The sequence below is a fragment of the Blennius ocellaris genome, assembly GCF_963422515.1.
Source record: "Blennius ocellaris genome assembly, chromosome: 12".
Classification (NCBI taxonomy): Eukaryota; Metazoa; Chordata; class Actinopteri; order Blenniiformes; family Blenniidae; genus Blennius; species Blennius ocellaris.
Window position 1 is genome coordinate 17,507,691 of NC_137661.1, and position 12,278 is coordinate 17,519,968.

The 12,278-nt window shown below is 42.8% G+C and overlaps 1 protein-coding gene across 1 annotated transcript; it reads left to right on the forward strand.

Annotated features, from left to right (window-relative positions):
* Nucleotides 1-203: 203 nt before the first annotated feature.
* On the forward strand, nucleotides 204-11,270 carry tmem59l (transmembrane protein 59-like; the record flags this gene model as incomplete). The annotated part of the gene is made up of 8 exons (XM_080506058.1): nucleotides 204-371; nucleotides 1,786-1,891; nucleotides 2,794-2,888; nucleotides 3,227-3,379; nucleotides 9,155-9,260; nucleotides 9,404-9,518; nucleotides 9,684-9,801; nucleotides 11,112-11,270. 8 exons carry the CDS (start codon nucleotides 204-206, stop codon nucleotides 11,268-11,270), a joined length of 1,020 nt encoding a protein of 339 aa, XP_080362184.1.
* Nucleotides 11,271-12,278: the final 1,008 nt, after the last annotated feature.

The window sequence follows — 12,278 nt, forward strand, 5'->3', positions numbered from 1 at the left end:
GCTGGTGACGCCACAACCAGAGGCACTTTGAGCGGAGCAGCAGCAGCAGACGGGATCCGGGGCTGAGGCAGCAGCAGCATCCGCACCAGCAGCGCCGCCGCCACAAAAAAGGGAGCTCAGTGCTGGTTGAAGCTCGACTCTCCGTCCCTCTCTCTCTCTCTCTCTCTCTCTCTCTCTGTCTGTCTCTCCTCCCCGGGATTGAGATGCTCCGGCTCGGCGCCAGCATGTGCGCCTTCTCGGCCCTGCTCCCGGTGCTCCTCGCCGGACTCGCCGCGGCGGCGTCGTCGGATTTGTTTGACAACCAGCTGGGCGACATCAATTACTGCAAAAAGCAATGCCAACTCACCATCAAAAACAAAAGCCCGGCGAAAGTAAGTTATTCCTGTGCGCCCCGGGGCGGGATGTCTTCTGCAGAAAGCGCATTATTGTGCAGCGAGCGTCCGGCTACGTCCTGCTGTTATCGCCTTCAAATCAGCACCAACAAAAAAAAATAAATAGAAAGATTAACACCCGTCACAACAACCGCATGCATTTTGCATTGGTTTAAAACGCGTACAGATTTGAATGTGAATAAAACAATCAGTATTGGCGTTTGCGCGTCTTTGCGTAATGATTTTCCGCTGCATCCTCCTCCTGGATGCTCGTCGCGCGCCGTCAGGCCGGGAAATGGATGCAGCTTCTTTCAGTGTGCATCTTAGAAGACACTTCAATGGGGGTATCAAGCCATATTCGACCTCCTGACAGAAATGACTTTACAGCGACAAATATCGGGCCGTTTTAGCGCCCGCAGTCTGGATTGGGGGGCGCAGTGGAGGATGTTTGAGGAACGGCGATTTTATCGGGAACTGTCCAGTGCCAGCGTCCACCTGCGCAGGCGAGGCCAGGCTGGACCGTGAGCGCAGCCATCCATCGGCGGTGGATGTGACATCGTATTAGTTTCGGGCGTTCACAGCAGTGCCCGGATCTCCCAATCCGGGATGTTTTTCATCCCAGCAGCAGCAGCATCAGCAGCACCCCCCCCCCCCCCCCCCTCCTCCTCCCCCATCCTCCTCATCCTCCTCTTCCTCCTTCAGGTGTGGTTCAGACATCCTGCAGGGCAGCAGGAGCAGAGCTGCAAAGCCGATCACGGTCACCTGCTTTCAAGACTGGGGGTGGAGGGGGGGGGGGGGGGGGGGTGGAGGAGGGGTAAAGAGCGACTTCTCCGTCGCATTATTGCGTTATACGTGGAGAGCAATGTCAGAAGTGCTCTGTGAAAATACAAACACAACTGTCATTGTTTGGTTTGGACGCTCATCGCCCTCCCGGATCAACAATGAAACGCAGGACAGACGATGAAACGCACGGGGCTGTAACAACACCGTTTCATGGTGGCGATCTGGGGAATCTCTCCTCTTCTCGAGAGAAACACCAGAGGACGCTGTTTGCATCATTTTTTTTATTTTTTCTTGTAGAGAAAATTAAGACATAATGGCATGGGGAAGTTCAGTAATTTGCGTCTTCCTCCCTCACCAGCACATTATTCTGCACAAGTTTTCTGGACCATGGTCATTATCAGTGACTCTCCTCAGCAGTGACTGAAAGCTGCTTATAAACAGTCCATGACAGGTCGTAATATAACAGCTGAACTGTGCCATTAAAAGAAACGTCATAATTCATCTTTGTCATATTTACCTACATGCTTATACGGGGTTTATCCATGATTACAGTAGACACTTCTAATTTTGTACCCCCCCCCCCCCTCCATCCGCCTCCCCCCTAACTCTCTCTCCTCTCTGTGTCTGGTAGGACTCCATAATGAATGCCTGTCATCGTGGCTGTCGCCTCTACTCCATCTGCCAGTTTGTCAATGGCAACGCTGGCTTTAACACCAGCAGGGAGGAGTGTCAGGGAGGTGAGTCAGTGTCTCAGTCTGTCTGTTGGATTGTTGGTTTGAATGCGTTTTGGTGGTCCGGCAGTTTGAAACGCCACGACCGCGACAAAACATCCCTGAGAGTATGTGCATTTAAGTACATTTAACTTTTGTTTATTATCAATATTGCAAATTACACCTGCTTGGATGGTATCTTTAAACATATTTCCACTCTACTGACATTTAACAGGTCAGTAAGGTTGTTTGTTTTAACAAATACATGATTACACCACACTCACGGGCTATATAATATATGAATATATGTATTTATAGAATACTTATATATATTGTGCCAATATATAATTTAACACAACAGAAATAATATCTTGACGCTGAGTCGATAATAATATAATTATCGATATAATGCGGCTGCAACCTGCAGCCACATTATACCGATAATTATTATTTTCTAGTGAGGCTGACGTTTGATATCAAAGTCTTGAGCGCGACAGCTCTGGTAAACATTGCAGTCTTTCCTGAAAGCTGTCAAGCTCAGTGGGAATTTTCTGGTTGTTTGAGGCTGTTCGGCCTGTTTGAACTGCTGTATTGGAAATCAATGATGTGATTTGCCGTCCAGACAGCAGATGCCCCGTTGCCCTCTGTTTCAATAACGGCAACGTGGAGTGAATTGTCTCTGTAGGGGCCGGCAGATGCAGCGATTCCCTTTGCATTTTATCTTTCTTCCCACACAAAACGGCCTGGATCTGTTTATGTCTCCCCCACTGTTGCCCAGCCATCTGCAGGCTCCTACCCGCTCCCTTGCTCAGTCCTCTTTTGTTCACTACTTCATTTGCTTTGTCAACCTCATCCTCCTCTCCCTCTCTTTTAGACCTCCACGTTTATGCTGTCATCCCTCACAACTGTCTCTCTTTATCTCTCTTCAGCCTGTCAGGAGGCCTATATTAAACTGCTGGAGCAGGAAGCGTGCTGCACCGGCTGTGCAAGTCAACCCGCTGAACCTGAGATCAAGAGGAGGAAGGTGTGACACACGCACAGACACACACACACACACGCACACGCACACGCCCATGCGCACGCACGCGCAATGTCTAAATATTTATTTAGATTCAATTCAATTTAATTCGGTTTGGTTTGGTTCAGTTCGGTTTGATTCGATTCGATTAGTTTCGATTCAATTCAATTCGATTTAATTCCATTCGAGTTGACTAGTGCCAAATACAGCACAGTCATTTCTGGGCCTTTTTACAGAGAAAACCCCAACAGTTCCACATATTAAAGTGTTTGTCATAAACACAAGCATGTTCACATGGAAGCACAATGAATGAGTCGCCGCTCCTCTTTTTTTTCCCCCTGCAGCTGAAGGCCATGACCCTCCGCCCCAAACCTCCTTCCGTGATGGAGGCTGTGTCCAGTTGGTGCAATGACATTGTCAGCTCTGCACAGAGCTTCATCTCCTCCACCTGGACCTTCTACCTGCAAGCCGATGATGGAAAGGTTGTGGTTTTCCAGGTAAGACTCAAACTAAGTAAATGTCTTAGACTGGCCCACGAGAAGACCATTATTGATTGTTTAGAATTTTTAAAGATCTATTCTAAAAAGATAATCCAAAGAAGAATGCTGGCTGTTGAACTTCTGCTTTGGATGTAGAAATATACAATTGTTGTGGCTGCTTTTGCTTTTCTTTATGATGTCATGGGGTTGTACCCCGTTTTCAACATTTTCAGGTTTCTGGGTAAATTAGTTTTTGCTCTTTAACAGCAGCAGAAGTTTTCATGTCACAATGACAAGAAATAAACCAGATTGAGATTGAAACAGCAACAATGATGCCTCTAAACCTGCAAAATAAGAAAATTAAATCCATTAATCGTGGATCTGGAGCGTTTGACAGGTGAAAAGGACCCCGGGCAGCTAAAGAAGTAACTGAATCAATCAATTAATCAATTACTACCTAAAACAATGATGTCACAGACCAACAATAACACCCAAAGGCTATTTAGGCTAAAGTCAAGTCACCAAATGTGAATTCTATTATGAGTTGAAAAGCAAAACACAAAAATTCTACCAATTGAAATAACATCACTAATATCAATTAAAACACGATGAACTTTAAAAAAAAAAAAAAAAAAAAGTTTGCTGGAACAAAATTGCTATAATAGAAATGGACGCCTCTAAGTTATCCATGTTTTGTTCATGTGTTCTATACATTCATCAGCATAACTTTGATCTTCTGCCCATGTGATGAAGTGACCCTGAGAAAGACGTGAAGCATTTCGTCACCATCGTTTTCAACACATTTCAGAACAAGCATTTTGAGTGGAAACACTTTGAGCTTTTTTAAGAGCCAATTTATACTGCAATTTCATTACATTCGCTGTGTCTATGAGGTGTGGGTCGGAATTTAAGAAGTACATTTTATGTAAGACTCAAGATTCATGGAAAAGTAAAAATAGTGTCTCATATCTGATCCTTACACATTTTCAATATGTATGGTATATACATACGTAATGCTAAAAAGTCTCATGTCAATCTGGTGTGAATTCACTTGTTACACTTTTGACAACTGGCTACCTTTCCCTTTACAGACTTTTGGTTTCTGCTTCGTGTTAAGAATGTAAAATACATGTCCTCTGCTGTATAGTTAGCCATATTTTCGCTCCTTGGCAACGGAACTCATAGCCCCACTTCAGTCCATTTGTAAAAGTAGAGTGAGCAAGGTCATGCAGCATTGTGCAAAAAAAAAAAAGGATTTGGAGACCTACAAACGATTTTTTTCCCTCTCTCACAGCACATTAATTGTTTATGAATGTCCTTTTAAATTACGCTACTGCCCTTGGTACCATGTATATTTCATAACCGTAAAAGGGTGAACCTATGGTGAACCTTCCTCAGACTGGAAATACTGTGCAAGAGTTAAGAGAGACGATGCCAAGATATAATGTTTTGGATGTGACGATAGAAGCGCTCACAAGTCATCACTTGAATTTTTAAAAGGATTTTACACAATGTTCATGCCATATCTTTATTCCTCCATGGCTGTGATGGGGCTTTAGAGACAACATCATATATTTTAATCGTGCTGTTACATGTCTGCAGCTTGGAAGTTAAAGTTTATTGTAAACTCCTGCGCTTATGACCTGTTTCACATCTGTCACTTATGAAAATCTTATCCATCCATCCATCCATCCATTATTACTCACTATGTATTGTTGAAAGCACATTAAGATTAAGATGCAGATGACACATTACATGAACTTTCTACTATTGAAAGAGCACATTTAGAGGTTAGTACAGCTTTGCCTTTGCCTTTTCATTCCAGATTATGGGCGTTTTGCTCAAATCATGACACTAAACCACCGATACATTTAAGCTATATTATGATTTGGTCTTTCTGACCACCAGACTACACTACCATTTCCCTAAAATACAAAAATACCTGCCTCCCTCTCAAGTGTTTCTACTCTGATGATATATTTAGTGACATAATTAAAGGCTTCCATGGGAAATAACAGTATTCATGGCCGTTGGCACATATAAAACGGCTTCTGTATGACAGAAAACTGAGTTATATGGCGAATGTTCACTATTAGCATGAAAATAATTTGTGTGCCGGCTGTGCTGCAATGCCACACTTACATGCAGATATGGCACGCTCAAAGTATGACATTACCGACTTTTCTCGTGGACTTGGTGATGGACGCTTGCTCTTTATAGCAGTGACTCACACACACACACACACTGAGACACTGAGGGGAAGCCAGCTTCTTCGGGTGGGTAAGAAACGATCAGGCCTGTGTTTAGTGGGCAGCTGGCAAACTGCCACTCAGGTGACAGATTGACTCTCCGACTGTTGAAACAACAGAAAGAGTCTAGTGGAGTTCAGGAGCGGCATAGCAAGAGGGGGACAAGCCAGTACTGCTCAACATACAAATGATCTTTATCTGGCTGTCTGTCTGTCACCGTCTGTGGATTCTTGTGTGCGGATTGTGTGATGTCACATGAAAATAACTACTTGTGAAGCCTCAGGCATCATTAAATAAAAAAAATAAAAAAAAACAGTAAGTCACAAGTAACCAATCAGTGGCAGCCATTTATGAGGGTGGAGTAAGTCACTTTCAGGTCATGGCTAAGGGTTGTCTCCAACGAAGGAAAGACGCCTATAACGTGTAATTTGAGGGAAATATGGCTAAAGCACATCCTCGACTCCCAACAGCCGTGGTTCACTTCCACCCTGTGGTTTTGGACGGCTCAGCCTGCGACAGTGTGTCAGTTTGAGAGAATTAAAGGACTGATCCAACTGAAGGGGAGAATTCACAGCACCATCTCCACCTGGATTTTTTTTTTTCATGCAGCCTCGAGGATTTTTTTTTTTTTAAGAAAGTTTTCTTTCTTAGTCTGAATATAACAGAGAAATAAGGCGACACGCCCATGTGTAAAGGGAGTGTGACTCAGTGGTTTGTGCTGGATAACTCAGACTCTCAGCGACCCACTTGTTGCTTTAGTTGTTATCTGGACCAGACAGTAACCAAGTACCAGTGTTTAGCTGAATATGATCCATCTGTCCATGCTATATACTGTATCTGGGCTCCGAAGCTGATGCAAATGAGGGGGGGGGGGGGGTCATTATCCATATTGGTACCCCTAAACATCACCACATAGTTGATTGTCAAGCTTCTGACAACAGGCAGATCCATGCTGAATTATTAGAATTAGGGCTGTAAACTCTTTTTTTTTTTTTTTTTTTTTTAACAGTGAGGAGCTAAAACCTAACTTAGGCCTAAAACGAATCTTTAAATGAAATGAATACACACACATGTAAATAACAATAGAATCATTTAGTTTATTTGAACAATTATTACAGATAACTTGGAATGAATTGACCAGATATTGTAAATATAGTATCAGGTGAAGAGGACATCTAAAACTTGTTCACAAACCAAGTGGGATTTTAGATTTCACAATATATTTTTTTTGAAGCAGTACTCTATGAAATAGTCTGAGTCCTGGACGAGCGTAAGACCTGGACTGTGCTGGTCCCACATGGCTACAACCCACCTCCGCACCAATTCCTAGTTGCTGTGAAGCAATTTGTGGCAAACAGGAACATATAAGTAAATTATATGCTACAAATCTTGAATTATGTTGTTGCTGTCATCCTGGTCATAAAAATCATTCCCCATACAGACAATTGAATAACCTATGGGGCAATATAACCACTGAGAACTCATTGTGTTCTGTCATTTACCAATGAAATGAACTGCGGCATCCCACAAACTGTCCATTTGTACACAATGGCATCTGCAAGCTCTGTTAAGAGAGTACCATTATGGTCGCTAATTGGTTTCTGGCTGCCTCTCTCTGAAGCCCTTTCCTTGATCAGCTATTTTTAGACTATTGGGTAAAGCATGGACAGGACACTAGGCCGCCCTTCCATCACGAGGGAAACACCCCCCCTGCAGACAAATGTACACCTTGATTTGGAAATCCACTCAATTTCAAATATTTGCAGTAGTGATGAAAAATAGGGTACGGTTTGCCCTTAATCCTCTTGTTGGAGACCTTTCTGGACCCTCCCAGCCCCTATTTTTCTTTGCCTCTGTGAAGTATAGCAACTTTTGAGCCCCTCTCGTAATGCAGGGCAGATGTAGAATAGGCTCTATACATTCAAATGGTGAGATCATTTCAGCCTGCAGCAAATGAGAATTTTTTTTTTCTCCCCCCTTTCACTTTTCCCCTCATTTCTTCAGATGCTCTGCACCAGTGCTTCATATGGTTTCAATGCACTCTGTAGGAAAAACACTGCTCATGCGGACCACTGAGGCCAGCTGTAAAATGACTTTCTTTCATTTGAGGGATCAGAATTGTTTTGGGAAGCCAATTAACCGGCCATATCTCTGCAGTGACCACAGTATGGCACACCGTTTCGTTATCTTGTACCGGTAATTAAAAATATCCTGATAGGTCACTCACTCCCTGAATGAAGTGATGCATGAAACGGTGGGCGAACCCTCAGTCCCACGTTATCGTGTCAAATATGACAAAAGGTTTCAGAAGCCCAGTGAACCGATTAAGTGTTAGAATCAATAAATAATTTAGAGGTTTGATCCTGCTGCAGCGGGATGTGTGTGTGCTGCTCCAATAGGTGTTTAGGTGTGTGTGTGTTTGTTGTTGCTGAGGCCAGCAGTGGCATTGTTACAGAGGACTGCATCTGCTGCTGGAGTGGAGGGAGGGTAAGCAGCAGGGAACCAAAATCCTATTTTAATGAGTTCTCCAGGGGAACAAGAAACACTACGCATACGATGAAACACATTGGTGCAAATACTGACAGCAGGCTCTCTGTGTGCATAGCAGTTGTTTTAAAACGCTCTTTGTCGGGGAAGTGTTCCCATTACCACAACTTTTACTATGCAGATTTCGGTGCGTGAAGATACATATGAAGCAGGCTGGAAAGAAAACATCCTGGGATCCACGTATGAATCGTATCAATTCCGCTGAACAGAAGAGTTGATTAAGAGCTCACACACTTCACCAAGACCCATCATTCACATCCACGACATCACATGTACTGAACTTTCAGACTTTTCTGTTGAACAGAGCAAACAGTGTCTTTTAGTTTTTTTTATATTTTCATATTGATTTAATAAAGGTGACATTGGTTCTGAGGTGCACATAACATTTCTTTACAACAGAAAACAATATCAATCTTAATATTTGACATTTAATACAATGAAATTAGAGAGTTAATATTACCACAATGTGCCCTTTTTTTCCAAGTAAATTGATATTTGGTCTTAAAAAAATTTTTTTCTGTGACTTATTTTTACATTTATGACAATAACAATATTGTATGAAAAAACGTTTTTCATATTTTGCCAAATCTTTCCAGTAGTCAATGTAAAACACAAGTGATTAGTCAGCAAATACATCTTTTTTTTTTTTTTTTATGCATTTTACTGCAAAGATAGTAGAGTATGAAGCACCTTCAATTATGAGTGGTTCTCTTATGTAAAGCGACAGTGACAGCGTGCCCTCTTCAGGTAGGAGGGCGTAACCTCCCCCAGGTCTGAGGAGCTCAAGTATCCCATCATTAGTGATGGGAGTGGTTGTACTGGACGAGTGTGATAAGGGAGTCAAGCAGAAAGGCAAATCTGTTAATATTTGTAATCCTCTTTCTCACTAATGGTCATTGAGTTCATATCACTCGACAGTTCTGCTGCTGGACTGAAGCAATTACACTTCGTCTACTGATTACAGTCATTTTCTACTTTCTTGGTTTCTTGCCTTCAGAGCCAGCCGGAGATGGAGTACTCTCTTCCGGAGCTGCAGGCACCTCGATCCAATGTCGCTGAAAAACCCTGGCCTCAGGTCCACTCCCACACCCAGAGACCCCACGGTCAGAACACTGACACAGCATTCTCACATGCTGCAAGACAAACAACTTCCAGCCTATCTATAGCGGCGCATGTACAGTATGCTGCTGTAATAGATGTCTCCAACTAATTAGCACTGTGTCTGTATTTCCTGACTGTGTGGCAGGTGTGAGGGGACATGGAGAGAAGGGAGCACAGAAGGCAGCAGGCAAAGGGAAACACTCTGTCCAGCACACAGAAGACCCCACAGCTGAGCACGACTTTCTCGGCTGCATGTCGAGGTGAGCTGGAGATACAGTATTGCAATTACATGCCTTTCATAATGATAATAATAATATATTACTACACAATTTTAACGTGTGCAGTCAATACTTGCATCCCGCAGTATTCTAACTTCCAGGGCGCCTCACCATCCCTTGTCCTTGACCTGCCATTTCTCCCTCCAGACGTTCAGGCCTTCCACGGTGGATTTTAGCTGCGTGTCTCTTCCTCTCCATCATGGTCATGCTGTGGCTCAGCTGTGCCAGCCTCGTCACCGCGCCGGAGCAACACATCAAAACTCAGGCACGGCCACATGCTTTCATCGCAACACGAAAACCTGTGTGTTTTGGTAGTCCTCTCATAAAATTAGTGGAGGAGCAAAGGAGAAAAGAAGGATTACCTCTATATCTAATTGGTATCAGCGTCTCCCATTAACTGTGGCACTGGATTATCGCCTCCCTTTTCATTTTAATGCATCCCGTCGCAATTGAGAGTGTACTTTATGTACAGTCTCTGATTTGAGTGACACTCACTGTTCTGGTGAAACCTTTTACTACCTCGCCAGATCTGCTTACATATACAGATACTTTGCATATTCTCACCACTTTAACTTGTACCGTAACACACTCTTCATATATTTCATGTGGTAGAAATAATCACGAGTGAAAATCACTGTCTTTGTATCACTGAAACTGTCTGCTCCCGTGATGCAGACACTATTTTTTTCCATTGATTGTTCCAAGCAGCTCAAACTCAACTGAGTGCAAAATGTTAACATGGCTTATGGGCAGTAGACAGGAGAGAATGGGCATTTCCCAGCATGCCTCCCTCCTTGTAATCTTCAATTTTTTTAAGAAAAAGGATGAAAAAGGAATAAGTGGAGGGTGAAATTGATGTTTGTTTTTATTAAAACAAGTATTTCTAGAAGTTAATGCAATGTGAAGTAATTGCAACGTAAATTCTCAATCGATTACTAAAGATGCCAAACAAATAAAATAACATTATATCACCTTGATATAAATACCTATATATAAAAACATAGTCATTATTTCAAATTAAAACAATCGCGCGTTTGTAGTTACAACACAGTCGCGATGTCCAGGTTGTGAATCAACCAGCCTTCTGCCAATAAATAAATGAAATGAATGAATGAAATGTTTCAGTTGTTCCCAATGCCTGATGTGTTGCCAGCAGTTCTTCAATAGGATTGGAGATGAATGATTAAAGAGATTGCACAAGGCAACACAAAAAAGAAACGACCATGTATTGTTAAACCTACAATGGTGTCATGTTTAACTAAAACCACTTTTGAGCTTTAGGTTAGTCAGTCTTGTACCCAGTTTGTCTTCAGTTTGTCCGTATTTTATCTGTGTTTTAGGTTGTAAGGAAAAAGATCTGCAACTAATATTGCATCAAGACTTTACATGCATGATGAAATTTGAATTGTAAAAAGTACATCATAACTACTATTAGCATATGTTATTTTTTGGTGGGTCTTTTACTCCCTCCACTTTGACCTCCAGGTACAACATCCCCTAGAACCCACCAGAGTTGGTCATCAAGGTCTGCTCGTTTACTCAACCTCATCACTGCTTTTTGCTTTATCTTTTCAGCTGAGTATCAATGGAGATAAAGAGTTCCTGGACAACGCCCACAAAGTCAACCCATTCCACCTGAGCCCTGTGATCGCCGTCACCGTGAAACAGTCAGAGGAGATCCAGGAAGCAGGGCCGCTGCCATTGAAAGTTGACCTGAACAAGACGTGCGTTTAGGAAGTAGACCGGCGGAAGACGCTGCCGTCTCGTTTTTCCTGGGTAACCATCTTTAAACTTTGAAGCCCTGCGGAAAGGAACTAAAGAAATGCGTCACTTTTACTCAGTCGGCAGAATTTTTAACTTATTCTTCGGAGCATGGCACCCTCCCGCCTTTAAAGTAGTATTACCCAAACATCAGGCTCTCGTTTGTGAGAAGGGTTTTCAGTTAGTTATACCCGTTATGCATTTCATTTCATCGAACAGTTCAGGTGTCTTCAGATTATCTCGAATGATCAACCTGCTCTTTGCCATTGGATGAGATCGAGCTCCTCTCTCAGATTCACACGGTGACACAAGCTGAGAGGATGAATTACTGCTGAGAGCTTCCATATCATTTTTCATGTCTCGTGTAGGCAAGAGAAGACAAGCACTGACATTTATCTTCGTTTCAATTTCCCTTGTTCTCTGAGAGTTTTGATTAAGTAGTGGCTTGCTCTGAGCTAAGCGATGGATGAATAAGACAGGGAGAGAAGATTAATTGAAAGCGAGCAGAACACTTTGAGCACTCTCCCGAGTGCTGCAGGAAACAGATACTGTAGGTCGCATTTAACAGTCTGTTTACATAATCAGCAGTACGAGCCGCGTGGTAATACCGTCTCGAAAATCTCTTGGAATGGAAAGTTGTGTTTTTCATCTTTGACTGTATTAACGGTGTGTCGTCGAGCCACTCTCCTCAGAGAAACACAATCTAAATGTGTCTTTTCACCTTGTTCCCGTGTCTTTGTGTTGGGATTCGTCAGCAACGGCACACTTTCATCTGCAGTGAACAAATTCAAAACCAGATGAATCAAAACTGGAACGGGACACTATTTTTGAGACCGAACAAAGACAACACTTTCTATTTATTTGGTTTTGTATTGTTCCCCGTGTCATTGCCATGATTTATTTGTTCAATAGTGCTATTGAAGTGCCATGTACAGTTAACTCATCATGCAAACGTAATTGCTCTGTATGTAAAATACATTG